General features: G+C 35.7%; 1 protein-coding gene across 2 annotated transcripts in view; it reads right to left on the bottom strand.

Moving 5' to 3' along the window:
• Galntl6 (polypeptide N-acetylgalactosaminyltransferase like 6) overlaps nt 1–26,648 on the bottom strand; it is a 1,135,405-nt gene that overhangs the window by 585,108 nt on the left and 523,649 nt on the right. For both annotated transcript variants that reach the window (XM_048455743.3, XM_085680327.2), the window contains one exon: nt 22,026–22,192. In XM_048455743.3, the coding sequence (XP_048311700.3) occupies nt 22,026–22,192 (167 nt within the window). The remainder of the gene's footprint in view (nt 1–22,025; nt 22,193–26,648) is intronic.

The following is a 26,648-nucleotide window of genomic DNA, read 5'->3' as shown; positions in this document are numbered from 1 at the left end:
GTCTGGTTTGAACACTAAACAATATTCCAGGACATAACTAATTACATTTATTCTTTGTTCATAGATAATATTGCATTTTCCCTACTAATTAAATACTAAATAGCTCAGACTCACTCTATTTCAAAAATTATCCATGAAAAGCCAGGAGTGCGTTAAGAGCTCCATTTGGAAACCAGAGATATTGCACTCAGAGTTTGAAAAGTAAATTAAATTTTCAAAATATTAGACTGCAGGCTTGAGAATACTTCCTGTCTTGATCTTCTATTGAAAAAAAAACTCAGTGACCTTTATATATTAAAAAGCAGATTAAACTAATAAGAAAAAAATCAAATCCAAGCAGTAGAAATGCACTCATCAGCAGTTTTGTGCCCAGTTACCAAATGAACGTTAGGAATACATCATTAGTCACTTCCGAGCAATCTGTCATCCATTGTGAATCTGTCGCTAAATTAAATCCAAATGGTCAAATGGGAACACAGCAAGCTATAACTCTTCAAGAAAACCTGGCAAGTGTTATTTTTGTCCAAATTGTGAACTAATGGGATTTTCTTTTAAAATAAAATGTTAGTGTTTATTGTGCTCCAACAGCCGTAAACTTACCTGCGATATTATTTTGAATTTTGAGGTATATAAACACCACCAGCAGTGCTTCCAAATACTGTACTTTGACACATCGCTCACATTCTTCCTTTCGTTTTTCCAGAATTGCAAGGAGATATAACTGGGCGCTAGAACCATGGGGCTCTTGTGACTTTTGTCCACAGCCCCTTCCATAACTAGTAATGCACTGAGTTTCAATTTGGACATTAACTGTATTCAACATATGTTTATTGATCTTTTTATTTCATTGATACATAAACAGAGCTTGTAACATTTCCCTATTATACTTAGATTCATTCTGTCTGTAATGTTTAATCTTTCAATTAATATGTATACAATGAATTTATGCAATAAACCTTGGAATAAAATACATGCCTGTTAATTAGACTTTCTAAATGGATTAATATTATTTGGCTATGAACACAATTAAAGACTTCCTCTTGACTATCTTAATAGTTTCTGCTCAATTTAATTTTATTCTCCTTTATCTCTCTTTTTTTAGTTTTCAAATATTTTGACATAGAGAAAGCTATTAACTTATTTCTTGGTTGAAACAGTTATAGTTTTCAGTTAAATTTTTATTAGTACTTTTAGATGAATGTTTAAATGTGTATGAAAATATGAATAAAGTAATTACAGTTATTTTATCCCACTGAGTGTTAAAGGATTTTGTGTTAAAATAAGACAAAAGTATAAGGCATGGATCCTGATATTTTATGTAATATAATAATTTAGTAGTCATTTTGATATTTTAAAAACACATGTCTTCAGGATGTTATGAATTATGGTAGTCAAAGAAAATAATGTTTGTATATTATGTTAGAAATGTTAAACACACACACACACTTATATACATATGTTGCCAACATTTTTTGTGTTTGATGGCTGCTTTAATTTGATAGGCATAATAATTCTTATTTGTATGGATGTGTGCTGTGTGACACTAAACATGGGAGACATGAACAAATCCTTGTCTATGTCAAAGATACAGAATGGACAACACGCACACTAATGGCACCATCAAAGTGCAGCTTGGGACACATGTCAGTGTTTTGGGGCTACTCACAGGGGTTTGAGTGTGGGTTTACTTACAAGGGCATTGATTGTTTAACAGCAGCTCGTCACTGAAAGCACATGTAAACATTGGTGATCTGTGCAAATGAAAACTAGAGTTCTCTGCACCCTTTCAGACAGCTCCATGGGCCAGACAGTCTGTCCTCAGAAGTCTTGCTCACATATACTTTGGAAGAGTGGAGTCTGTGGATCTGATCAGTTTCAGGAACTTTCTGAGGCTTGGGATTGTTTCATTTACTTTCTGCATCTTAATGATTCTTTCTTTAGAATTTTACAGGCCTTAAGAAATCTCCTTCTGAAATGGAATATTTCAATTTGGATGTTTCAAGGTAGTCGGAGGCTATTTATTAGCTCCCTGCCGCTCAGGTTCGAAATATTCACACAGAAACTGTATTATTTCCAATTTCATTTGGCCAATAGCTTAAGCGTATTTTCTAGCTATCCCTTATAACCTAAACGAACCCATCTCCATTAATCTGTGCATGATCATGAGGTGGTAGTCTACTGGCAAAGATTCAGTGGACTCTGGTGAAAGCATCTGTCTCCTGCTGTGGCTCCCTGACTCCGCCTACTCTCTCTTTCTCCACTGCTTGGAATTCCTGCTTTGCCCTATTCTGCACTGCAATAGGCCCACAGCAGCTTTTTTATTAACCAGTGGAATTCACAGCATACAAAAGGGAATCCTACATCACCAAAACACCAGTTTAACACTTAAGTTTAATTAACTTTCCCCATTAAAGTACTACATAGGCTTGTATACAAAATGAAGGGTGTGTAGAACCATCTGACATCCTGCATGAAATATAAGTGATTTCTTTCCTCTTAGAGGGCTTATTCAATATACTGGTTATGTTTCTACAATAAGGGTATCTCTTGTAAAAAGCCTAGGATGAGTATCAGAAAATAGTGAAATCAGGACAGTTTATAGAATAAACACATTAGAATTCAGTTGAGAGACATAAAGTACTTGTGCCAATTCTGAATTTAAAAAGCTAGCTTCTATGTAAAGGATTGCCTTTTGCTTGCTCTTTTCTCTTGCATGTTCGCTAGGGACTCCACAGAGACATCACATTCTGTTACTTTCCTTTGAAGCTTCCATAACAGATATTTTTATTTGCTTCAAAAGCGATTTTCTTTGACTCATCAATAGACGTTTGCACCTCTGTCTTAAACTCTAAGAAAGTACTGAAATGACGATCTAACAACTCTGAGGTGAGAACTGGAAGTGAGTCAAGGACCCTTTATTTCCCATTTATTATTGTGCCGTCTTTCTAATACAGCTGAACCAATAACAAACATGCACACTGGCATGCAATCTGTTTTGTATCACTGTACTTCGTTAATAAGTATTACAATATACAGATGAGACTACGAGGCACAACCAAGCTTGTGTGCTGCTTTTGGTGGCAGACGCTCTTCATCTTTTAACCACAGGTGACAGAATCACACCGACTTGTTGGCAGAAGTACAAAAGAGAGGTACAAAAACCAACAGAAAACAAACAAGCAAACAGAAACAACAATAAAAACCCACACTGAACAGTGGTGATACTGGGGTTTTGTTTGTCAAAGAAGTAAAATATTATATGGTGTCAGCCATGCTACATATTTGTATTACGATATAGAATTAAATGCCTTTGATAGGAAGAAGTAAGGTTCATGTTATGAACTTTGGAGTAAGATTGAAGTGGGAGAAGGGAGCAAAACTGTGAAGGGACACAATGTAAATAAGAGATTAGCACTGTAGGTTCATGAGCCTTTGGTCTTTGGTATTCTGTGTTTTCCTTTTAATGAAAACAAATTCTTTTCTCAGACAATATATTCTGATAGTTTACCCTTTCTTTACACCTCCAGTTTCTTCCCACCTGCCCTCCTCTCTGGATCCACTTCCCTTCTGCCTCTTGTTAGAAGGGAACAGGCTTCTAAGAGGTAACAACCCAACACCACAAAATAAAATTTAATAAGATGAGCCAAACACTAACATATTGTAGTTGGACACTCAATCCATCAGGAGTTAAAGAATCCCAAGAGCAGGCACAAGTGTCAGAGACCTACTTATTCTCACAGTCAGGAGTCCCATAAAAATACTAAATAATAGTTATAATACATATGCAGAGGGCCAGATGCAGACCTGTGTAGGCCCTGGCCTTGCCGCTTCAGTCTCTGTGACTTCACATGTGCTTTTCTTAGCTGATTCAAAGGGCCTTGCTCTCCTAGTGGGCTCCTGTATTTTTACCAGCTATTAATTTGCAGGACCAGGGCCGAAAGCTGGCCCATCAGTTCCCTTAATTCTGAGGCTTTTGCACTGTAACTGAGGCATAAGACTTCTCAAGGGCTTAGCTTTCTGGTGGTCTCTTCTGACACTCCAGTCTTCAGAAGTGAGTGATCTAGTATCTCTAATAAATTCTTTCTAATTTATCTCTGTGTGTACCATTGTCTTTACATTTTTATGACTTTTTTGGGACAGCACACTTACAAATAGACAAGGGACTGCTCTTCTCTCGGCTGCTTTCTACCATGTAAGGATATATTGAATGGGTAGCTATCAGCAAGCTAATAAATCATCCGTACCATACACTACCTCTGCCAATATATGATGTTGAAACTTCATGAATATGTAGTAGGAAAAATTATTAAACAAACAAAAGTTTTAAGTGGGCAAATGTTAGCATGATGAAATGAGAAAAAATTAAATTACTAAGGTAGCAATAAGGGAAGGAACATTGTTACTAATCACAGAGAAATACTGACATCTTCTTTTGGCTTCCTCATATGTGCATACCCGAAAACATACATGCATGTATAATATACATACACAAACACGCACATGAAAATAAATAAATAAACTGTCTGATAATTGAAAACCTTGGTTTTCCACAGTTAAATGCAATGTGTATAAAATAACTTAGTTGCTCCCCACTCTATGTTAGAGTCTAGCTAGCTGATGAGAATACAGTGGTGTAGATGTTGTCACAATAACCATTCACAAGTTTGAAAAGCAAAAGGCACAGCTTTTTAAATTTAAAACTTGGTTAGTAAACTGCATTGATTAGCACAGTGTGTGGCTGATAAGGAAAAACAAATAGATGAAAAGGGACATACCTGAATGTCAAGAAATTTGATTTTCCATTTATTAGTTTTGATTTTACCTTTAGAGTCTATGAAAATTTAATGAAGAAAGTGTAGTCTTTAGCAGTTGCATAGGAAAACTTTATATATGAGAAAGACTTTGGACCCTTACTTCAAACAACTGGCAAAATGAACACAAACTGATCAAAACCTCTAAGTGAATTCTAAAATTGCATAAAGTTAAAAAAGAAAACACAGTGTAGCTTTTCATAAACTTTCATTAGTCTGTTATAGATACAGAGCAGAAAAGGCCAAGGCATGCATGTGGGTGCACACACACACATACACAGAGACACACAGATACACACAGACATACACACAGAGATGGGGGAGGAGAGAGGGAAAGAGAGAGGAGGCTGAGAAAACATTAAAAGCTTTGTATTTCAAGGACATATATGGAGCATACAAGCAAGGCACACAGTGTGAGTATACTTCCAAATGCTACAGTTTACTTGGCACTTGTGTTCTTGTATTTGGAAATATTAGGGCCCATTCAACTCAACTGTTTAACCCATTTAAGTTAAACCCATTTAACTTTAGCAATGGGTTTGAGTATGTGTTTCTCTTACAGAGAAAAATAAAATGCCATTGAGCAGCAGAAGATAAGTTTAGCATCATCATTCAGATCATCTTTAAGGTCATTATAAATGTCAATGTAGCTATCACGGAAATATTGAAAGGTTTATTCTACTTCACTGTTTATGTTGCCATTACAATCAGCACGAGTTTACCAAGATTGCCTATCAGAGGGCAGAAACCCAAATCCACAGGTTATGATAAAAAAATCGATTGTTAATATGATACCTGTGTTGGTCAGACTATATCTTTAAATTTAGCTGTTATGAATGTATATAAATACAAAATAAACTTTGTCTCATTATCATACTACTGCAGACGCAAAAATAAATACAGTTTTACAAACTAAAATCAAAGGAAACCAAACCAAAATTATCTCATGATGAGATAGTCTGCTTCCATTGTTACTACGTGACAAATACCCAACCCTTTGACATGCCCACTCCCACAAACAGAGAGTATGACTACACTAGATGGTAAGTTATTTCTACATCATGGTAAATTTTATGGATTCTTTCTACAGATTTGTAACATTTTGTAATCCTTAGGGAAGTGTCATAGCCCAGTGACTTCAGAAATGACTCCAGATAGAAACTGAGTCCTGGTGGGCTCCCACAGGGAAGAGCTTTCTTGACTTTGAAATATCATTAAAATCGGTGACCTGTGCTAATTGGTGCACATCTCAGGAAAATGTCTCGCTCTCCTAAAGTTCAGAGTATTTCTTCTCACGTTGAAAAAATAGGACATAGAAATCAAAAGTTAAATGACATCAAAATATATAAAGTATTCAATAAAGTGAATTCATATCACCATATTCATGTAAATAAAAGATAAGAAGAGCATCATCAAATTCATAATTCATTGTTTCAGGGACACACTTTTAAAATATTTGGCTGATAATATGCATATTTTATAAATCAACATGAAGTAGTATAATTTCCCCACATTATGGGACCAATGTATAATTTATGTAACTACCAAACTTTAAGACCCTAGGATAAAGGGAAAAACTTTCAGAGCAGTAGCTACAAATTACGATCACATTTATTCATTTGGACAGAGAGCAATATCATACAAGAAAATGAAACAAAATCCTTTATAATTTATCTTAATGTGTGTTTTATGTGAATTCCATCAAGCCTATAGTATTTCACTTTCCTGATGGCTTTCATATATTTTCAAGATGAACACACAAGTTGGAGTCATTAAATTAATTAACATTCATTTTGTGCTTCACTATTTCCAAACCAAGCAGGTTTAGTAAGCTGTGCTTGCCTTGAGGCCTATGCAACTCATTGTGAGAGACGACGGGCAGTCAAAACAATCTTCTCTTCCTCAACCGAACAATGTTCCAGCATCAATATTTATTCCTGAGATGAGTACAATCGTACTAGATTTGGAACTTTATTTCATAACCTACAGCACATGTCCCAGGTGGCCCTTTAGCTGAAAACAGTACTCTAGGCATGAAACACTGGACTACATCCTTTCCTTTCTGTGCTTTGTAATTTGGATCTTAAAACCACTTACAGACCAGCAGCTGTAGAAGAGTAGTAGTCTTTAACAGTGTCATGAGAGAGTTCAATGTATTAGTATACTATTAGTGTTTGTATTAGATAGCACTAGTGTGAACCTGGAGTCAATGAAAAACTTCATATATAGTAATTTCTATGGTATTTATAAACACCATTCTATCTATCTATATAATCTATCTATCTATCTATCTATCTATCTATCTATCTATCTATCTACCTATCTATCATCTATCTATCTATCATCTATCTATCTATCTATCTATCTATCTATCTATCTATCTATCTATCTATCTAAAAATCATAAGAAATAACTTAGGTTAAACATATTCATCTGGCTGGGTGGTGGTAGCACACACCTTTAGTCCCAGCACTATGGATACAGAAGCAGACAGATCTCTGTGAGTTTGAGGTCAGCCTAGTCTGCAGAGTGAGTTCAAGGACAGGCTCAAAAGATACGGAGAAACCCTGTCTCTAGAAAGCAGAACAAGACAAAAACATATTCCTCCGAAGTTTCAATTTAACTAACGTATTTTAACTCTGTTAGTTAAATTATATAAAGAAACTTTGAGGGAAATTTCGATGCAGTTTTCTATACGATCCTTAGTATTATGACTATGTGATGTGGGAATATGACCTTCGGAAATAAATGTGGGGACAAAGAAGATTAGAAAGTCTCCAGAAGGCAAAACAGTCCCAAGCACACGAGCTGTCACATGATCTATTTCACATCCTCGAGCACAGGTTTCCAGCTGAAATGAATGCAGATGAATCGCTGCTCTTCCACAGTGTTATGAGGCTTAGCTCATTTTTCCTCCTTTTTGACAGAGCCAGTACATAACAAAGCTCTTAATGGAAGCGGAAATTGTCTTCAATTATACCCAGTGTCTAAAGGTGGGTCAGCCTGGCTTTTTAAGCTCTTAAAATGTCTCTGATTTTTGTCAAGGTTACCAAATTAATAGGACTCTGTGAACTTTTGTCCTTCTTTAAAAGTTAAAACTTGAAGGTGCTCACTACTCACATTAATGTGTTTTTAAGGAAAGATCTCCCTATTAGACAACGCACTCACAAGTTTATGCATAGGGCTGCCGAAGGAGTAAAGGACTCGAGAGAGAATCACAGAAGCTGTGAGAGTCGAGTTCTAAAGATACTCTATTTTCCTTTATGATATTCTAATATAATCGAGGAAGATGGATTTGGTACTCATGATTTTATATTCTAGCCATTGAGACTTAATAGCAACACAAACAGGAACTATCTTTACAGACCTTGCAGAGTGTCATTTAGGGAGATAGATCTGTATTTCCTATTTTAATTAGATAAAGATATTACATGAATAATTATAAGTGTTTCTAGTATTACCAACCTCGCCATATACCATCCATCTATCTGATATTGTCTGTCAGTCAGCATGTCTATTTGTCTATCTATATTATCTATCTGTATATCTATCATCTTCATATATACATATCCAAATAATCTATCTATCTATCTATCTATCTATCTATCTATCTATCTATCTATCTATCTATCTAAATGGACCAAGTGATGAGCAGACACTTAAAAGAAATATCACACTAGCTCAGAAATGAGAAATAGATAGTTATTTATTTAGAGGTAAACTCACAAATCAGAATTCTCTGCTTGAGTGATGGACATAGATCGAATTCAGCAATCCAGCAATCCAAATGAGCAGCCAGCAAAAAGGAGGGAAAAAGGGCCAGACACAGGCTCCTACATCTGCATATATAGTATAAGAGGCCACGCCCCAGTAGGTGGGTAACCACAAGCTGCAAGCCTTTCTACAGCTCTATCTATCTATCTATCTATCTATCTATCTATCTATCTATCTATCCATCCATCCATCCATCCATCCATCTATCTATCTATCTATCTATCTATCATCTATATATCATATATCTAAACAATCTATTATCTATCTACTATCTATCATTTATCAGCTATCAATTATATAACTATGGCCTATCTACCAATGGTATCTATTTATCTGTTACCTATTATGTCCCTCTCCTTCTTTATCCCTTCCCCTACCTCTTTCTCCTCCTTCTTTCCTCTGTCTTTCATAGCTATAATTTTATCCTATTCTATGCATTAACTGAATATTTTTGCTGTATAACTTAAAGGTTCACTTCAATTATAGATAATTAGGTATAAAGTAAGTCCTCCATACACTATACATAGGGATGAACCTCTTTACTATGTAAAAAGATATTTTTACATACTATTTACGTACTATTTTTTCTCATATTTTGTCATCCTGACACTACAATTAGTTTTAAAGAACAAAGCATTTTATTTTTTCTAACAGTAATAAATTCATACTCTTAGAATTAAAACCTCCCAGAGGACAAAAAATTTTTAGGCAAAATAATAGTATGTTTATTAAGTTTAACCCAAGGCTGTGAAGACTCATTTAAGTCTAATAAGGAAATTACTTTAATTAAAGGTACTGTATTTTTGATTTTTTTTTACAGTTCTGTTTTGGGAGAAAATAAAGTGGCATAGTTAAAATATTCTCATTATATTTGGGGAGACTGAATAGCAGTCAGTTTTCGAAGTGAGATGTTCAAAGCCTATCAAGAGGTGGACACAACCTGACAAAAATGGCTTTAGGAAAAATACGCTAAAAATATTATACAGTGAGTCATAAAAGTATTAACTTTGGATTTATTAGAATTTTTTTTCAGTTTTTACATTGAAAGATAAAGCTACACCATGCTTCGTGCATATGTACACACACATACACACACATACATGTACCACACACACAGACACACATCTGTACATTCTGTACATTGAGATCTTCGATTGCAAGCACCTACTTCAGCTCTTGGACTTTACATATGGACAATGGCAATAAACCTCAGGTCTTTATAGACGATAAACCCTTAACCAACTGAACAATCACCCTAGTCCTTGTGACCGATCTTTTAAAATTTGAAGCATGTAATTTTTTAAATTTTATTTTCTCTATTTTCTACAAAGTTCTTCATCATCATCTGTTATCAGATTAAGTGTGTCTTCTTTTGTTGCTGTGGTTTTAAGCCATATTGGAGAAAGCAAATTAGGGAAGTCGCTGAAGAAAGCATAAGCTTCCGTGTAGGAACTGAACAAGATTGCCTACAAGCAGGGTCAGTTTTCGACTTTGGACTCAAGATGCATATTTCACACTGAGGACATGCCTTATTCTCGAAGAAAAGTTGCTGTCTGATACAACAGAGTCGCAACTAAACTGAAATTATTGATTGCTATTCTCTTTCAAATTTTAACTTCCAACAGTATCTCAAACTGTCCAACATCCCAACATAATCACAGGTCTCTAAGAGGCCGAACAGTCAGTCAGCTGCAGTAGCTTTATTGTATTTTTAATGCCCTCTTTTTCACATCCTCTTTGGAGTCTATTACATGACTCAATTGTACTTTGCGATTCAGTTTTAGGGTGGATAACCAATACCTTGCTTACTAGTGAATGTGGGCTTAATGAGATTGAGTGATGGTGCTGGGTGCATTTTGGAGCTGGTGGTACGTATGCTTTCAAATTTCTAAAAATTAGCAGAGATTCCTTTAATATTTTAAATTAAATATATGATTGTGCAGTGATTTCAAATTATGTAATGTAATAAGTACAGATAAAAATACTTTTCTTGATATTGCTGTCAAAAAATCAAGGCAGAATTTATTAAGTGTTTATTGGTATTAAGGGCCAGATCTACAAACCATCCCCACAGGGAGAAGGTGGTGAATATAAAAAAGTTGTACAGTGTTTTGATCTCCTAGCTTCAGTATCTAACTCTCTTAGGGCATATGATTTTTTAGACAGAAACTGTAGATATTTAAATGTAGTTATTCATTCCTGCTCCTTGTAATTTCTTTTGATTTGTAAATTCCTTTGCAGTGAGGGTCCCATAGAGTTTTATAAGATAACCATGTCATCTCTGGTTATGTAAACAAACAGGACTTCCAGGGCCATTGGGGTCTACTTCCTGCTTGATTCTGCTGTAATAGGAAATTGGAACTAGATCATAGTAAGCAAAAACAAAACATTCAAAAAACTTCCAGTGTCTTAGAATTGCACTGAGAACCATCTTGCAGTGGAATTATTTGAACTCAGCTTGCAGGCTGCAGTAAGGGAAGTTCATTGCTCACTTATGTCTCAGTGAAGTTCGGTGGCATGTTTAGTGGGAATGTATGCAAACAGCCTTGGAAAGACCCATGTTGTCAGGTGTGCTAGGCCATTTTGATGAAATGGTATATTCAGACCATTTTACTAGCAAGAACGTCCTGACTCTTAGGAAACCCGAGCTTTGAAGCCATAACTCTATCTAGGACAATATTTGATCACAATGTAACAAATCCATGCTAACTGATATTGCTTATTTCTCTGATTATTAAAAACAAGAACTTGTATTATCTCGGAATTTTCTCACAGTTTAAAAAAAAGTGAGTTAACGTTAGAGTATAAAAATTGCTTTTTATGTACAAGGACCTAGCTTTTATGACTCAAGTCTTAGGCAACTATATCCTTCACCATCATTTCATGAAAATTATTCATGGCAAAAAGGATAAAACCTGTATTCTCTATAAGCATGTTACAGTGGTTTATACCCTTGATTATGAACTTATTTGGGGCAGTCATGAACTACTTTTCTCCTTTGTTTTTATACTGAGGCATTTATTTTACCTGGTATTTACTGGATATAGCTATTCTTGAAAACATTTTTTAAAAGGAACCACTATCTTATTGTTTCTATAATCTACTCCAACTCTGTCCTCTCCAAGGTTGCAGAGCTTGTGAATAACAGAGCAAATCTTAAAGTGAAAACTCTCTCTAGTACAAAAGCTTCAGCCTACTTTAATACTTATATACAAAGACTTTACAAATGTGTAACACTTAGTAACACAGAGTATACAAAGATAAATAATGAAATAAAATACAAATGTTTTGTACATGGAAATTTTTGTCAATTTTCTATGAATCAGTGCTTCAACTTTGTGAAAGCAGAGGAAAAAAACATACAAAACTTCAAAAAACCAATTGTTTAAAAATTTTAAGCCAATACAAAATGAGTGTATGAAGTTGGACTTGGGAATATATTTTTTTAATGTCAAAACTGGAAGGAGGTGGTTAACTTTGGCCTGACCCTCAAGCAGAGGAGCTGAATCTTTATCCCAAACACTCTTGTTAAATCTGTGCACAGGAGACTCTACAATCCAGGCTCTGAGAACACAGAGACAGGGGCATCCCTGGAGGTCAATGGCTAGACAGTTTAGCCTAATACACAAGTTTCAGGTTTAGCTAAAGACCTGTTCTTGAAAAGTAAAGTGAAACCTAATCAAAAGAAATACCAAATATCAATTTCTGGCCTCCAAGTTTACATGTACAGTTATGGAGATACAGAGACAAATACACACACACACACACACACACACACACACAGAGTAAGATCATAAGATTTTTATTTTTATTAGTTGTGTGTGTGTGTGTGTGTGTGTGTGTGTGTGTGTGTGTGTGCACAGAAGTGAAGAAGTCTTGGTAAGGTGCCTTAATCTATCCATAGTAAAGACAGAATCCAGTGACCTACAATGACCCAGCCCAAACCTGTGCCACATCAATTAGATTATATATCATATTGTGAAGTTAAGGGAACATCTTTAACTCTGTTTTATGAACCACTTCATTTCTCTGAGAGCTGTTTAGACTGCTAGAAACACTGGATTTCTCTTAGAGAATCAGTCTGATTGGCCTCCTGCAGGCACGGAAGGCCATTGTTGATACTTGAAATATCATGTGCAATTCAGGATTATTCTCATGTGTCCTCCATCTTCATACTTGTGTATACACATAGCAAAATTATAGTTTCTGTTATTGGGATGATCAGGCAAAAATAAATTAGATCCAATTATCTAGAGTATCTATATGTTCACAATATTATTTTATTAAGTTAATGATAGTCATCATTCATGTTTTAGTCTCTGAGACTTAGGTGCCTGAAAACAAACTACAGAGTAAGGAAGACTTACAAGTTGAAGCATAGATTCTATCCAGCTTCATTCAGACTACCTTTGAAGTCAGCACAGAAAATTACCACAGTGTGTAAAAAAGTGGAACCTTGACTTTCTGAGTCTGTTTGCTTACCATCTACTAAAAATGATACAAATGCACCATATCAGTGGAAAATTCTTCATTTCAGTGATTATACCTTTCTCTTCAGTCCGTTTACTCAGTTGACATAAAGCATCGCCTTCCTACTAGAAGATATTTGTTAATTGCATAGCTCATAAACACAGTTTAATTAAATGTTCAAGATGTATCATTTAATCAAAAAATCTTGAATGCCAAGAGAATAATTACCCAAGTAAGTGTTATACTTCAGAACGAAGGAGGAAATATTTGTATTTTGTGGGCTTTATTTTGTATTTTATTCATACATTTTTGAAAATTAAGAGCAGATGGGTATTTAGCCATCAAAAGAGCAGCTTGAAATATGGAACACGATATCATCAAAGCTCCCAGATCAGGGTTTGCTGACAGGAGGGACCATCATAAAACATAACCTTTTATTTCATCAGAGAAAATTATGCCTGCCCAAGATCTGAAGCTGAACACCCACAACATGGTTTCACACAAGTGACATTCTATTCAAAACAGCTGTCTACAGGGAAAATAAATGGGATTTAATCTGCCATAAAATGAATTGCACGATTTATTTTCTTGAGGAAGTCATGCCTTTGTAACACTGGTGGGCTGAAGCAGTTTTGCTTTTTTTTTTTTTTAAAAAAAAAAAACCCTCACATTTCTTCCTATGCCAAATCCATACTAATTCAACCAAGTAGAATTTCCCTCTAGAAAAACAAGTGGAATGCCATACTATCCTATTCACCATCAATCTAATGTCTTTGTCTGCCTTGATATGTGCTGGTTTAAAACATGAACCCTGGATAGACTCAGATATGAGACATTTTTTCAGATATGTGGCCTTTGAGGTTGAGATAGAAGCATCAGGCCTCATTGTCCTTCAAAAGTGAAGGATTTAATATACTCCAAACTAATATAGAAGAACATAATACTACCATAAAAACAAAATATTAATGATGATACACTCATAATAGATAATAATGCATTGATGTACTTTGATTTTTTTTAAAGACAAGAGAAATTAGGAAAAATTCTAATTATGGGATTTGTTTTAATTCTGTTAAATAATTAATTTTCAAAAATTTGTGCTGTAATAGAACTTACATTGTGTTTTATTACTTCATTCAGGCCTATATTATGCACAATAATTATATTTGTGGTAGAAATAGATTAGATGAAGTTTATTGTGATGAAAACACTCTGACAATCTACATTAAAGATTTTCAAATGATACTAAAGTAAAAAAACATTTAAAATAGCTTCTGTTAAGTGAGAAATATTCTTTTCATCAAGAATAAATAGACCATTGTCTCCATATAATCATTTCTAATGACTGTCTAGTAAAGTCAAGTCCATGAAATATTTTATTAGAAATAAACACCATAATAATATGTGAAGAACCTTTATCCTAGTCTATAAAGTGAGCACCGACTTGTATGCATTTTATCATGATTTGGACAGCTGTAATTCTCAGAGTATTCCTCAAACTATGGGGTTATCACATTTACAGTTTAGAAAAAAAGGGGGAAACAAAAAACTACCCTAAGTTGAAGAAAATGAGAAGGTTCAACTAACATGTATGTCATTATTTTTAGCGATCAGGGAAATGCAAATCAAAACAACTATGAGATACCATTTTACACCGGTCAGATTAGCTAAAGTAAAAAACACCAATGATAGCCTATGCTGGAGAGGATGTGGAGAGAGGGGAACTCTCATCCATTGTTGGTGGGAATGCAAACTTGTGCAGCCACTGTGGAAATCAGTGTGGCGGTTTCTCAGGAAACTGTGAGTCAACCTCCCTCAGGACCCAGCAATTCTACTCTTCGGAATGTACCCAAGAGATGCCCTATCATACTACAAAAGCATTTGTTCAACTATGTTCATAGCAGCACTATTTGTAATAGCCAGAACATGGAAACAACCTAGGTGCCCCTCAGTAGAAGAATGGTTAAAGAAGGTGTGGAACATATATACATTAGAGTTTTACTCAGCGGTAAAGAACAATGACATCTTGAATTTTGCATGCAAATGGATGGACATAGAAAACGCTTTACTGAGTGAGGTAAGCCAGACCCAAAAAGAGGAATATGGTATGTATTCACTCATAAGTGGATTCTAGCCATAATTAAAGGTCTTTGAGCCTATTATTCGAGATCCTAGAGAAGCTAAATAAGAAGGTGAACCTGAAGAAAATCATGTACTTATCCTCCTGGAGATTGGAAATAGACAAGAGTCCCAGGTAACCTCGGGTGCATGGGGGCGTGGGTGGGAGGGTTGTTGGAAGGGGAGAGGGTTAGAGAGAAGGGAGTAGGGGAGGAATGGGGAAAACTCGGGGGACTGAGATGGGGGGAGGGAGAAAGGATGGATATGGGATCAGGGAAGAATATATCTCAACTAAGGGAGTCATTTTAGGGTTTACAAGAGACTTGATTATAAATGGGATCCCAGGTTCATGAAGATATCCCCAGATTGTTCTCTGAACAGAGGAGAGGGTGCCTGAACCGGCCTTGGCCTATAACCATACTGATGAAGATTTTGCTTATCACCATACATCCTTCATCCGATGATGGATGGCGATACAGACGGAGACCCACATTGGAGCACCGGACTGAGCCCCCCATGGTCTAAATGAGGGGCAGAAGGAGGATGAACATGAAAAAAAACTCAGGACCGCGAGGGGTGCGATCACCCACTGATACAAGGGGACTGATCTAATGAGAGTTCACCAAGGCCAGTTGGACTGGGACTGAACGAGCATGTGATCCAACCAGATTTTCTGAATGTGGCTGGTCTGGAGCCTTTTTGAAAAGCCACTGACAATGACACTGGGACTTGTTTCCTCTGCATATACTGGATTTTTGGGATCCAGTCTGTTTGGATACTCACCTTCCTGGACCTGGAGGGAGGGGGGAGGACCTTGAACTTCCCACAGGGCTGGAAGCCCTGACTGCTCTTAGGGATGGAGAGGGAGGAGGAGGGGGAGGGTGGGAGTGGGAGGGTGTTGGGAGGAGGGACAGAAATGGAAACTTTCATAATTTAATAAACTTTGAAAAAAAAAGAAAAAAAAGAATTGAGTTTTAATACCATATTTTGATGTACAATAAACTATTCTAACAATTTTAAATACAAACATTAAATCAGCATAATTTTCAAGGTAGACTAGCTTTTACATAGAAAGTGCTTGTCTCATGGTCTAGTGGGGTCGCTGATGGAATGCCAGCACTATATTTTTGTTGACTGTCATCTCAGAAGTTTTATATGCACTTTAATGTTAGTATTTCATAATATGAAACAGAAACACATTGATATTCTTCATTCATTTCACAACCTTCTCATGTTGGTTATATGGTTCCACTCTGAGTAGTTGTAAAGCTTGTGCTAGTGAATTTGCCTACTCATGGGAATATAATCTAATGCATGCTTGGAAGTAATGGTATAAAATGGACGTTGAAATTCAGGACACATCATCATTATTCATGAAGTCATTAAAATTATTATGGCTATTTTAGAGCTTTATAAACAATGAAGTGAGGTCTGGGATTTTATTATATTTAAGACCTTCACCCAAGCTTTATATATTTTCATATATATTAATCTATTATCTATCTATCTATCTATCTACACATACATATAGAACTGCATTTTGGTGTTCAGCATGTAGAATTACTGACTAATTCTATAGCACAGACTTAGCGTGTTTTGAAGTTATTATTCATAAAACATAAGAAGAAATGTGACAATGAGAAGGGATCGTTACTGAGCTTAAATTCACTTAAAAATCCTTTCATAAGATGGTAAGACAGAGGTGTACAAAATTATAAAAATGCCAAGATCTATCAAAGAAATGTCCTGGATTAACATTACATGAAATAATACTGTACACTTTAGACTTAAGAATCTGATGTTAATTATGTGTTCAGCAATACAATCCAGCAGAAGCTTGTTCTTATTTGCATATATGCAAATATATTTTTAAAGGATATTTTTTGGAAGGGATCCTATTTATTTATCACTGGGGTTTTGGTTTTAAATCTGATGCTCATGACAATGATTTGCACTTTAATTTATGTGAAATTCCTCGGATTGAAATTTAGAGTCTCATTCATTTGAGGAAGAACTGAGATCTTGTATTACTCAGAAGCTTCAAGATGATGGCTAAGCTACTAGTGCATCGGTCACACCTTTGGCAGCAGCTGTCTAATGCAGCAGGTTTTTGTTGTCGAACTTTCTTTGGACCACTGGTCACCAAATAATGACATGGGGATTTCTTATTTTTATGAAAGCTTGGACTTAGCTTAGGCTTGTTCCCAAATAGCTCCTTATAATTTAAACTAACCTGCTGCTATTAATCCATATTCTGCCACATGGCTCTTTACTTCTCCTCCATTCTGTATATATGACTCCCTCCATGCCTGGTTGGCAAAAACCTGCCTCTCTTCTCACTTCCTGTCCCTGCCCAGAAGTACCATTTGCCCTGCCCTGCCTAGTTATTGGCCATTAAGGTCTTTATTAAACCAATCAGGTGCCTTAAGCAGATTTGGAAAAACACTGCTACATCTTCACACAGTATAAACAATTTTTATACAACATTCTAGGGGATCTGAGGGAAAGTAAGCCAGATTTCATCAAAATTACCATAATGGTCATCTTGTAAAGGTAGTTGACATCTCTGGCTTTTCCTCCCATCTAGCACACACAGAGAAGAATGTCCTGGTGAATCACAAATGCGAATTGTCTACCTCAATTCACAATGAAGCACGAACCAAGCTAAGGAAACAATATGTGAGTGTGTATATGTGTAGCTGTGATTTTGTGTGTATACCTCGATGCACAGAATATGCTGACAGACATGTGTCTGTATCACCCCCACCATTACTACCCCTAAATTGGACTTGTGCTTGTCTAAGAATTGTCTACAGAATTGTCAGGTTCCAACACACCCAGTCTCTGAGGATAAGCCCCAGCTTATTTCACACATTTTAGCAGTTTCCATGGGGATGCTGGTAAGGATGCCTGGAATTTGGAGATAAGCCCAGGATTACTTCTGCTTTAAAGTCTTCGTGAAACTGTGTTATAGGACTCAAGTTAAGTTGTACAAGGTATCTCTACAAGCTTCGTTGGGGCAAAGCTACACACTCACTCACTCCAGAAAAGTGAGCTCTAAAGAGCAAAAACAAGTCAGGAATGCTCAGACATTTATCTGTGGGCCTCAAACTTAACGTTTAAGAGATGACCTGCTTATGTTCCGAGACTAAAATAATAGTTTTCTTTCTTTCATTCTTTTTTTTTTCCAAACTAGCCTTGGAGTGGAAAGCACCTCAGCTAAGAACTCCTGGTGAGATACTGACTTGAAAAAAATAACTTGAAAACTAGGTCAATCCCACTTAGACAGATATTTGAGAAAACCACACAGTAATAAAACAGAATTATTCATAACTAAATGATTTTTAGTGTTTTCTTTATAGCAGAATGTTACAATTATTGTACTACATACATGTATCGGAAATAAGCACATCTAAGTGATATTTTACATGCACTACTAACATAGCTAAAATATTGCCATCCTCATTTTTTGTCATATATCGCTGTTCTATTGACATTCAGCACCTAAAATATAGGGCAGGGAATTTTGATTAAGTCTCGTCAAACTTTTATTGCCTTTGGCTGAAGGACATTGCAGACCATCCAGAAGACCATACTCTGGTAAGGAGTGAGGTCGCATAGGGAAATGAACTAAGACTGGAATGTATTGCTGAAAATAAAGCATAAAATATCAGAAATAATTTCCTCAAGGAAACCAACAGATTCTCTATGTTTTTTTACAGACTTAAAGCTTGTCTATCTTACCTGTTCTGAGTTTAAAGAGTTCATAAAAAATATGTAAGCAATGTAAGGTTGTAATTCATGAAATTTTAAAAAAGCTCATGCATGCATATATATCCTTATCAGTATCCTATTAATCACAACATATCTATATATAGATGGAACTATGTATAGTTCAAAGAAGTAGCTCCTGTCTTGGAGCCTTTGGAAGACCAGCCTTAGGATATCTTCCTTACCTAATCACAGTAAAAATCATTTTTGGAAAACATTCTGTTAAATGTGCCTTAATTCTATTTGTGTAACATTGGCAGATAGCATCGTCTCCACTTTTAATAAAATCTTGGAGGCTTATTTATTTAACATTCCTATAATGAGTTAGTAATCTCATTTGGGTTATTCCTTCTGTTTAAGTACTCAAAAGTTTCCAAAGCTTATGAATTACCATAATTAGTCATCACATATATTCCAGATAATTTGTTTTTGGGAATAGCTAGATGACAGATGAATAAAAAGATGAATGCATGAATATGAACTTTGTGGAGTATATTACGTGCAATTACAAATATATTCTCAGTAAAGAACAGAGATCGTTTTAGAGCTATATGGGAGTATGTGGTACACGCGAATACACGAAGGTGATGGCTCAGGTGTTTACTTTCTACTTTCTCCTGGACATTTGTCCACCCAAGACACATCTTCATTATAATGTACATGAGGAGACATATTGTCTTATCCCTTTGATAAAAAAGATGTGACTTCTAAAATTTAACTAATATACTCAGTGTGCATAGTTAGAAGTAGTTGGTAGGATTATAATATATATGCCAAATAAAATTATCAGAAAAGATTTCATAATACCAAGCAAAAACATAGAAGAAAGTTGTTTTCCTGTTCCATATAATTTCATAACTATAAAACAGAAGATTATAGAGACATTCTTATCACTTATTTCTTTCAAACATTTAGTTTTGCCTTTCATTACAAAATGTGGTTTACAGCTGGAATTTTTTCCAATGAAGAGTTACTGGGTATAGCAACCAGAGCCAAGGGCAGGCCACAGGCCCAGAAGTAGCTGGCAAGAACAAAATAGACTCTTAGTTTTTTATGTGTGCATTTTGTTTCTGTTTTTGTTTTGTCTTATTAGGTTTGCTTGTTTGTTTGTTCTTCATTTTTACATTTTGTTTTCATTGCTGTAGTTGTTGTTCTTGAGAGATGAAAAGAGAGACAGGAAAGAGAACATAAAATTGGGTGGGTAGAATTGGAGCAGATTTGGGTAAAGTTGAGGCAATAGGAAGGACTGTGATTAAAAACAAATAGTCTACAAACTTAAATAATAAAATTAATAAAATATTTACCTGAAAGTTTTGCATAAGCATTTGATTATTTTCCTCTTAAAATGTCTAATAATAAAGAGAAAGATCACCATTACTGTCCTAATTGGCTCTGCTTCTGTTTGTGTGGCATCTGTATCACTAAACTCAGTAACCATAGAAAAATGGCTACTGCAAAGAAGCTACTGCACCAAAAACAAGAGTAATTTAGAGCTAAGAAACTTAAGCCCCATTGATTCTCGTCATCTACAGTATTTCAGTTGAAATTTGTCAGAATATACTCTGCAAACTATACTCTAAAGACATTATTTTACTGCCATGCATTTCCTACTGTAGTAGTACCACAGGGCAAAAATTCTGTCATAATAAACAGTTTTCTAGGATAAAACTAATTATGCAGAAAATTACCCACACATATACCGCCTAATGTCATCTGCCACCAGTCAACCCTAAAGACCATTCACTTGACGATTTTCAGCCTTGGATTTTATTGTATTTTTTCTTTTCATAAATATGGTTTTAAATTTATTTAAATGCTGATGTTTGTATGAGATAAATGTGGATACTTTGAAATTTCTAACATTAATTTTAATAAAAATGAAATAGTGTCTTATTTAATTTTAGAGATATGTGACTACTACAATTTTATCTTTAGGATGTTATTTTGAGATTGTATCAAACATATACTGATCCTAAGCAACAGAATGGAGAAACCTCTGTAATCAAAGGGAAATAACCAAGGTGGCCACTTACACCAGAAAAGAATATTGATTTTGTTCAATTTGACGTATAAAATCAACAACCTTGGCAATCCTCCCATGAGTATTTTCAAATCAATCTTTCTCAATATAGCATCCTATGCATCCTTCTATATAACTCGTCCATGCCATGAAAAACATGATGCTTTGTTGCAGATCTAATTTCCAGAAAACACTTCAGCCTTATGATTTCAAGATGGGTTTGCTTCTGTGCTGAAATAATAATATTGACACAAATAATCTATTGCCACTCTTCCTTCAGATGTCATATTAATTAAAACACCGTATGCAGTGTTCTATGTTATGGAAATGCACACACCAAATGTGAAAATCTTCAAACCTCTTCGTCATCTCTCTGTGGACACTGTGATGTGTTCTCCTATCACTATATTGTTAATTCCTCATTTCAACCAAATGTAATTTAAGAATTCCCACTCTCAATGACCATTTTATAATTTCGACCCCTGCCTTATGAGTCAAACTGCTTTTACCTTAATGGGAATCATTTATATTGTGTCATGTTTTCTTTTATGCTGCTATAGCAAATTGTTTCTGTAATCCTTAGATATGAGAAAAAAAGAACTGAAACCATGAGCAAAAGTATATATTCCTGTCCCTTGTAACTTGTAATATTTGTGAAATCACAGAAGCATGCCTTGGAGAATGTATCAAACTAGTAAACAGCAAGGCACAATACTATTCAGAAATAGAAACACACTTTGGAAACTTACACGAATAACTCTAATGACATGTTCCTGCAACAACATAGTTTCCAGGTTTATCATGTCTGGAAATAAGCTTGAGGTAATTTCTCGTACTGTCTGATTTTCAATAGAATGCAAAGTAAATTTATTATCAATGACATCTCCAATGCCAGTAGCTTCTCATTATGTTACTTTTGCAATTGCCCAACCTTTATCTTCAATTACAACACAGGTAAAACCTCATGATCATCTTCAGATGGGATGAAAAGAAACCATCTTCCTCTTTCCGTGATTATGTGCGATTACAGCCTCAGATAACATGTTACCCATGCAGCTTACCTCTGTCACTGTAGTCATCGACTAGAATGATTTCCTCTATCAGACTCTCTGGGGTCCGGTTAATTATACTGTGTATGGTCCGCAGGAGAGAAGTCCAGCCTTCATTGTGAAATGGGATAATAATGCTGGTGTTTGGCAGCCTTTCAAGGTACATCTTGTGCTTACAGCTGGGGAAAATAGGGGAAGAAAAAGATGTCCAATTTAACACTGTTAGCACAGATCACACTGCAGTCTATTGATTATTTTATAGACAATGATAAATTCATGGATTTGTCTAGTATTTATCAAGCAGGGATTGTGAATTATGGCAGATATTCTCTTCATTCCTGAATCTTCATTTGCTCATTCTCACACACTTTTAAAAATATTTCATATCTGGGTGGCTCAAATATTTCAAGATGTTGAGATATTGTGTGATGTAGGTGGGCCTTCTGTCTATGTGTTATTTTCATTGGTTAATAAAGAGACTGCCTTGGCCCTTTGATAGGACAGAAAATTAGGTAGGTGGAGTAAACAGAACAGAATGCTGGGAAGAGGACAATGAGGCAGATGCCATGGAGCCAGCAACCAGGTCAGACATGCTGAATCTTTCCCAGTAAACCACCACCTCGTGTTGTTACACAGATTATTAGAAATGGGTTAATCAAGATGTGAGAGTTAGCCAGTAACTAATTCTCTAGAGATAATGGGCCAGGCAGTTTTTAAATGAATATAATTTGTGTGTTGTTATTTCCGGGACTAAGCTAGCCGTGCAGGAGCAGGGCGGGACAAAAAGCAGGACTGCCCACAGCTCCTCACTACAATTGTGCTCTTAATAAGGCTGATATGTCTTATGTATACATGTATATGCACATATGACTCATGCACATGCATGTGTGTGGTGTACATCTGTGTGCATGTTTGTATGTGGGTGTGCTTGGTTTTGTCTCCACTTTATCTTTTTTTTTTGAGAAAGGGTCTTTTTCTTAATCTGAATTATGTCTCATTCCAACTAGAGAACTAGAGTGTCTAGTCAGTAAATTCCTGATCCACCTTTCTCCACACTTCCAGAACTAAGGTTACTGGAAGGTACTACTGTGCCCAAATATGTGTGTGGGTAGTGAGGATCTGAACTTATCTGTGCGTCTGTATAGGAAGGACTTTACCCATTGATCCATTATCACATGTCACTCATACATTTATTTAATAAAACTAAGTATAAATAACAACTATTTCAAATAATTTCCATGGATATCATGATTAAGGTTTAAATGGGATTCATGAACAGTTTTGCAAATTAAATTCTTAAAAATGCTGTTGAATTATTTAACTTTGACTGTGATATATTTCATTAGCTTGATGACTTTTATGACATGATGGGAGAAGAAACCCCATGCCTTAAATGAAGATGTAACTCTAAATGACCATTTACTTCTTATAAATCATGTAGATTTAATAACTAAATAAAGACAGCTTTACATTTCCTCATAAAAACTTTAAAAAGAACTCCCAAGGTGAGAGTTTTCATTTCAACACAATCTGAAATAATTTTACTTTGTATCTTTATATAAACTACTAATTATAAAGCTTATTGTGTTCAAAAATATTTACTTATAAATAGATTTGGATGTTTTTAATAATTAATGAAAAAAGTTGGGAAAATCACGCAAATTATAGTGAATAATTGAAATATGACAAACATGTAAAATTTCTTGAAGGGTAATTTAAAAGGCCAAAGAAGATGTATCAGCAATTTCTAATGGAACCGAGTAAGGAACCGAGTAAGATGACTTTGTGCACAATGGACAAATATGGAAGGAGAGCCAGTATAATGCCATACATATCATAGTTATAACTTTTGAATGAAACCAAAGTTTTGAAATAAGTTTGCTTCTACACATCCATATATCAGTACCCAAAGAAATCGACTCTACTTCATGAACTGTCACATTCTATCATGTTTTGGGAAAGCAAATGATATATCTAGGAAAATAAAAGACTTTCCAAACGTGAAGACAACATTTTGTCCATATCAATTGCTTATGAACTAAGAAAAGACGATATTCATGTATTATTCTCTAAGTAGCAGGTCCGTGATGCTAAAAAGAATGCGAACAGCTTTGCAAAATCCAATAAAAGCACAAAACTCTGTGAGACATAGAGCTATGTAAGACTAATCCAGCGTAATACAAACTTTCTCTCTTAGAAATGTTTTCAATAATCTCAATCAGCATTAGCTCAAATTATTATCACACATGAAAAGTGAAAGACCATTTTCAATTTATTCATTCATTGCTTAACTGAGGGTTCTGTATAAGACAGAATCCAAATTGGAAATAATCATAGTTTAGAGTTACCATTGCTGTGGTGAAACACCATGACCAAAAACAACTTGGGCAGAAAGGGTTTATTTCTCTCACCCTCCCATATAACTGTTCATCTTCAAAATCAGTGAGAATAGCACTCAAGCAGGCAAGGAACCTAGAAACATGACTGAGGCAAAGGCCATGGAGGGATGCTGCTTACTGGCTTGCTCCCTCTGGCTAGGTTAGCCTACATTCTTACAAAGCCCAGGACCACTAGTACAGGTATGACATCATCCACTAAGAGGTGGAGTGGGCTCTACCACTAATCACTAATTAAGAAAATTCCCTACAGACTTGCCTACAATCATACCTTATGGCGATATTTTCTTAATGGAAGTTCCTTTATCTCAGATGATAAACATATCAAATTGATATAAAACTATCCAGCACAATTGACCCCTTTACAACTTGACACACAAACACACCACTGTAAGGCCACAACATTTCCTTTCTTGTTCATCCACAAGTTCACACATTACTATAAACATCACAATATAAAAGATTTTGCAAACTTAAAAGGTCCATAATCTTAAAAATTCACTTTAAAAATCCAGGCTTTTTAAAAATCTCAAAGCCACTTTTAACAACCAAAGTTTATTTTTAAAATCAAAAGTCTCTTAGTCGTGTGTTTCTAGTAAATAAAAAGTAAGTTTAATACTTTCTTATTTCAAGAAGGAATGACCAGGGCACAGTCATAATCAGATCAAAGTAAAATCAAACTGAACTTCTGATATCAGTGATTCACTTATGTCCTTCTGGGATCCTCCAAGGGTCTTGGTTCCATCTCAGACTCCGTCATCTGAAGCAAGCACAGCTTGTTTTCCAAGGTTAGGAAGGCTCTACTCCATTGTTGCTGTTGTTATTGGTGACCATCCCATGTTACTGTCATCTCCAAAATGCTGGGGTCTCTTGCTGAAACTGGGCTGCACTTTCACTGATAGCCTCTCCTGGGCTCTCTTCATGGTGCCAACCCTCAAATACTCTGCATTACCCATTAAATCCTGTATCTTCAGCTGTTACTGAGGCTGTACCTTCACCAATAGCCTCTCCTAGCCTCTCACAAGGCCAAAGCTCAACTGTTCTCCGTAATTCTTTCATGAGTTCAAGATTCTTACACAACCCAATCAGCTGCCAGAGGAAAGTACAGCCTTGACCACTTCTGTAACACAGCTTCTGCCTGTGGACTCTGAGGAAACACTTCTAAGGAGATTTCACCTCAGGGATGCTGATCTTTTCAAAATCACTGCCAAGTAACCAGCTTCAATGGCCTCAGTAAAGCAAAGGGTTCATTTTAGTTGTGCTGGTTTTTTTCTTTATTATGACTGGTTCTCAGCCTCAGCTGCCCAGAACCATAGAATCTAAATTTAAAATAAATGCGCAACTACTCTGATAGTCTTAAAACAGCTCTCAAACCTTCTTCTGGAGTAGCACAAGCCAAGCATCCACCATAATTACTTCTCTCTATACTCCTTGAAGACCCCACAGAACAGCCTGCCAATCTTTGAACACTCAATAGTTTTCTTGCCTAAAGTTTCAAATTCCTTCCACAATCCTCCCCAAAACAACATGGTCAGGCCTATCAGAGCAATGTCCCACTCTCGATAACATTTCTGTCTTAGTTCAGGGTTACCTAAAACACCATGGCCAAAGACACTTGAGGAGGAAAGGTTTTATTTCTTTCAAACTCCAAAATAACAGTTTATTATCAAAAACAGTGGGGACAGGAACTCAAGCAGGGCAGCAACCTGGAGGCAGGAGCTGATGCCAAGACCATGTAGGATGTTACTTACAGGCTTCCTTCCCTTTGCTTGTTCATCCGGCTGTCTTATAGAAGGCAGGACCCCCAGGCCAGGGGTGGCACCAACTATAATGAGATATGCCCTCCCTCATAAAACTGATAATTTAAACAGATGTTGTACAAGACTTCCCTATAGCCCTATTTTAAAGACATGTCTTTAATCTACCATTCCTTCTCTTGTTTGACATGAGCCTGTGTCAAGTTGACATAAAAATATTCATCACAAAAAAAAACAATGAATACAATGAAGTAACTTTAGGACACTCACATAACATAAGAAATACAGAATGAGAAACTGTAAGATTTTCAATTGAATGTATAATGTAGATGTTTAATTGCATACTATAGGCTAAGACAAGATTATCCTTAAAGCAATTTGAGATGTCCTCTTGAATTTCAAATATTCCATCTTAGTTTTCTATTTCTTTGATAAAACATAGACTAAAAGCAACTTAGATGAGAAAAGGGCTTAAATGCCTT

The sequence above is a fragment of the Myodes glareolus genome, chromosome 23 (genome assembly GCF_982192425.1).
Source record: "Myodes glareolus chromosome 23, mMyoGla1.1, whole genome shotgun sequence".
Lineage (NCBI taxonomy): Eukaryota > Metazoa > Chordata > Mammalia > Rodentia > Cricetidae > Myodes > Myodes glareolus.
Note: the sequence above shows the minus strand (reverse complement) of the source record. Positions and strands in the feature narration are given on the sequence as shown.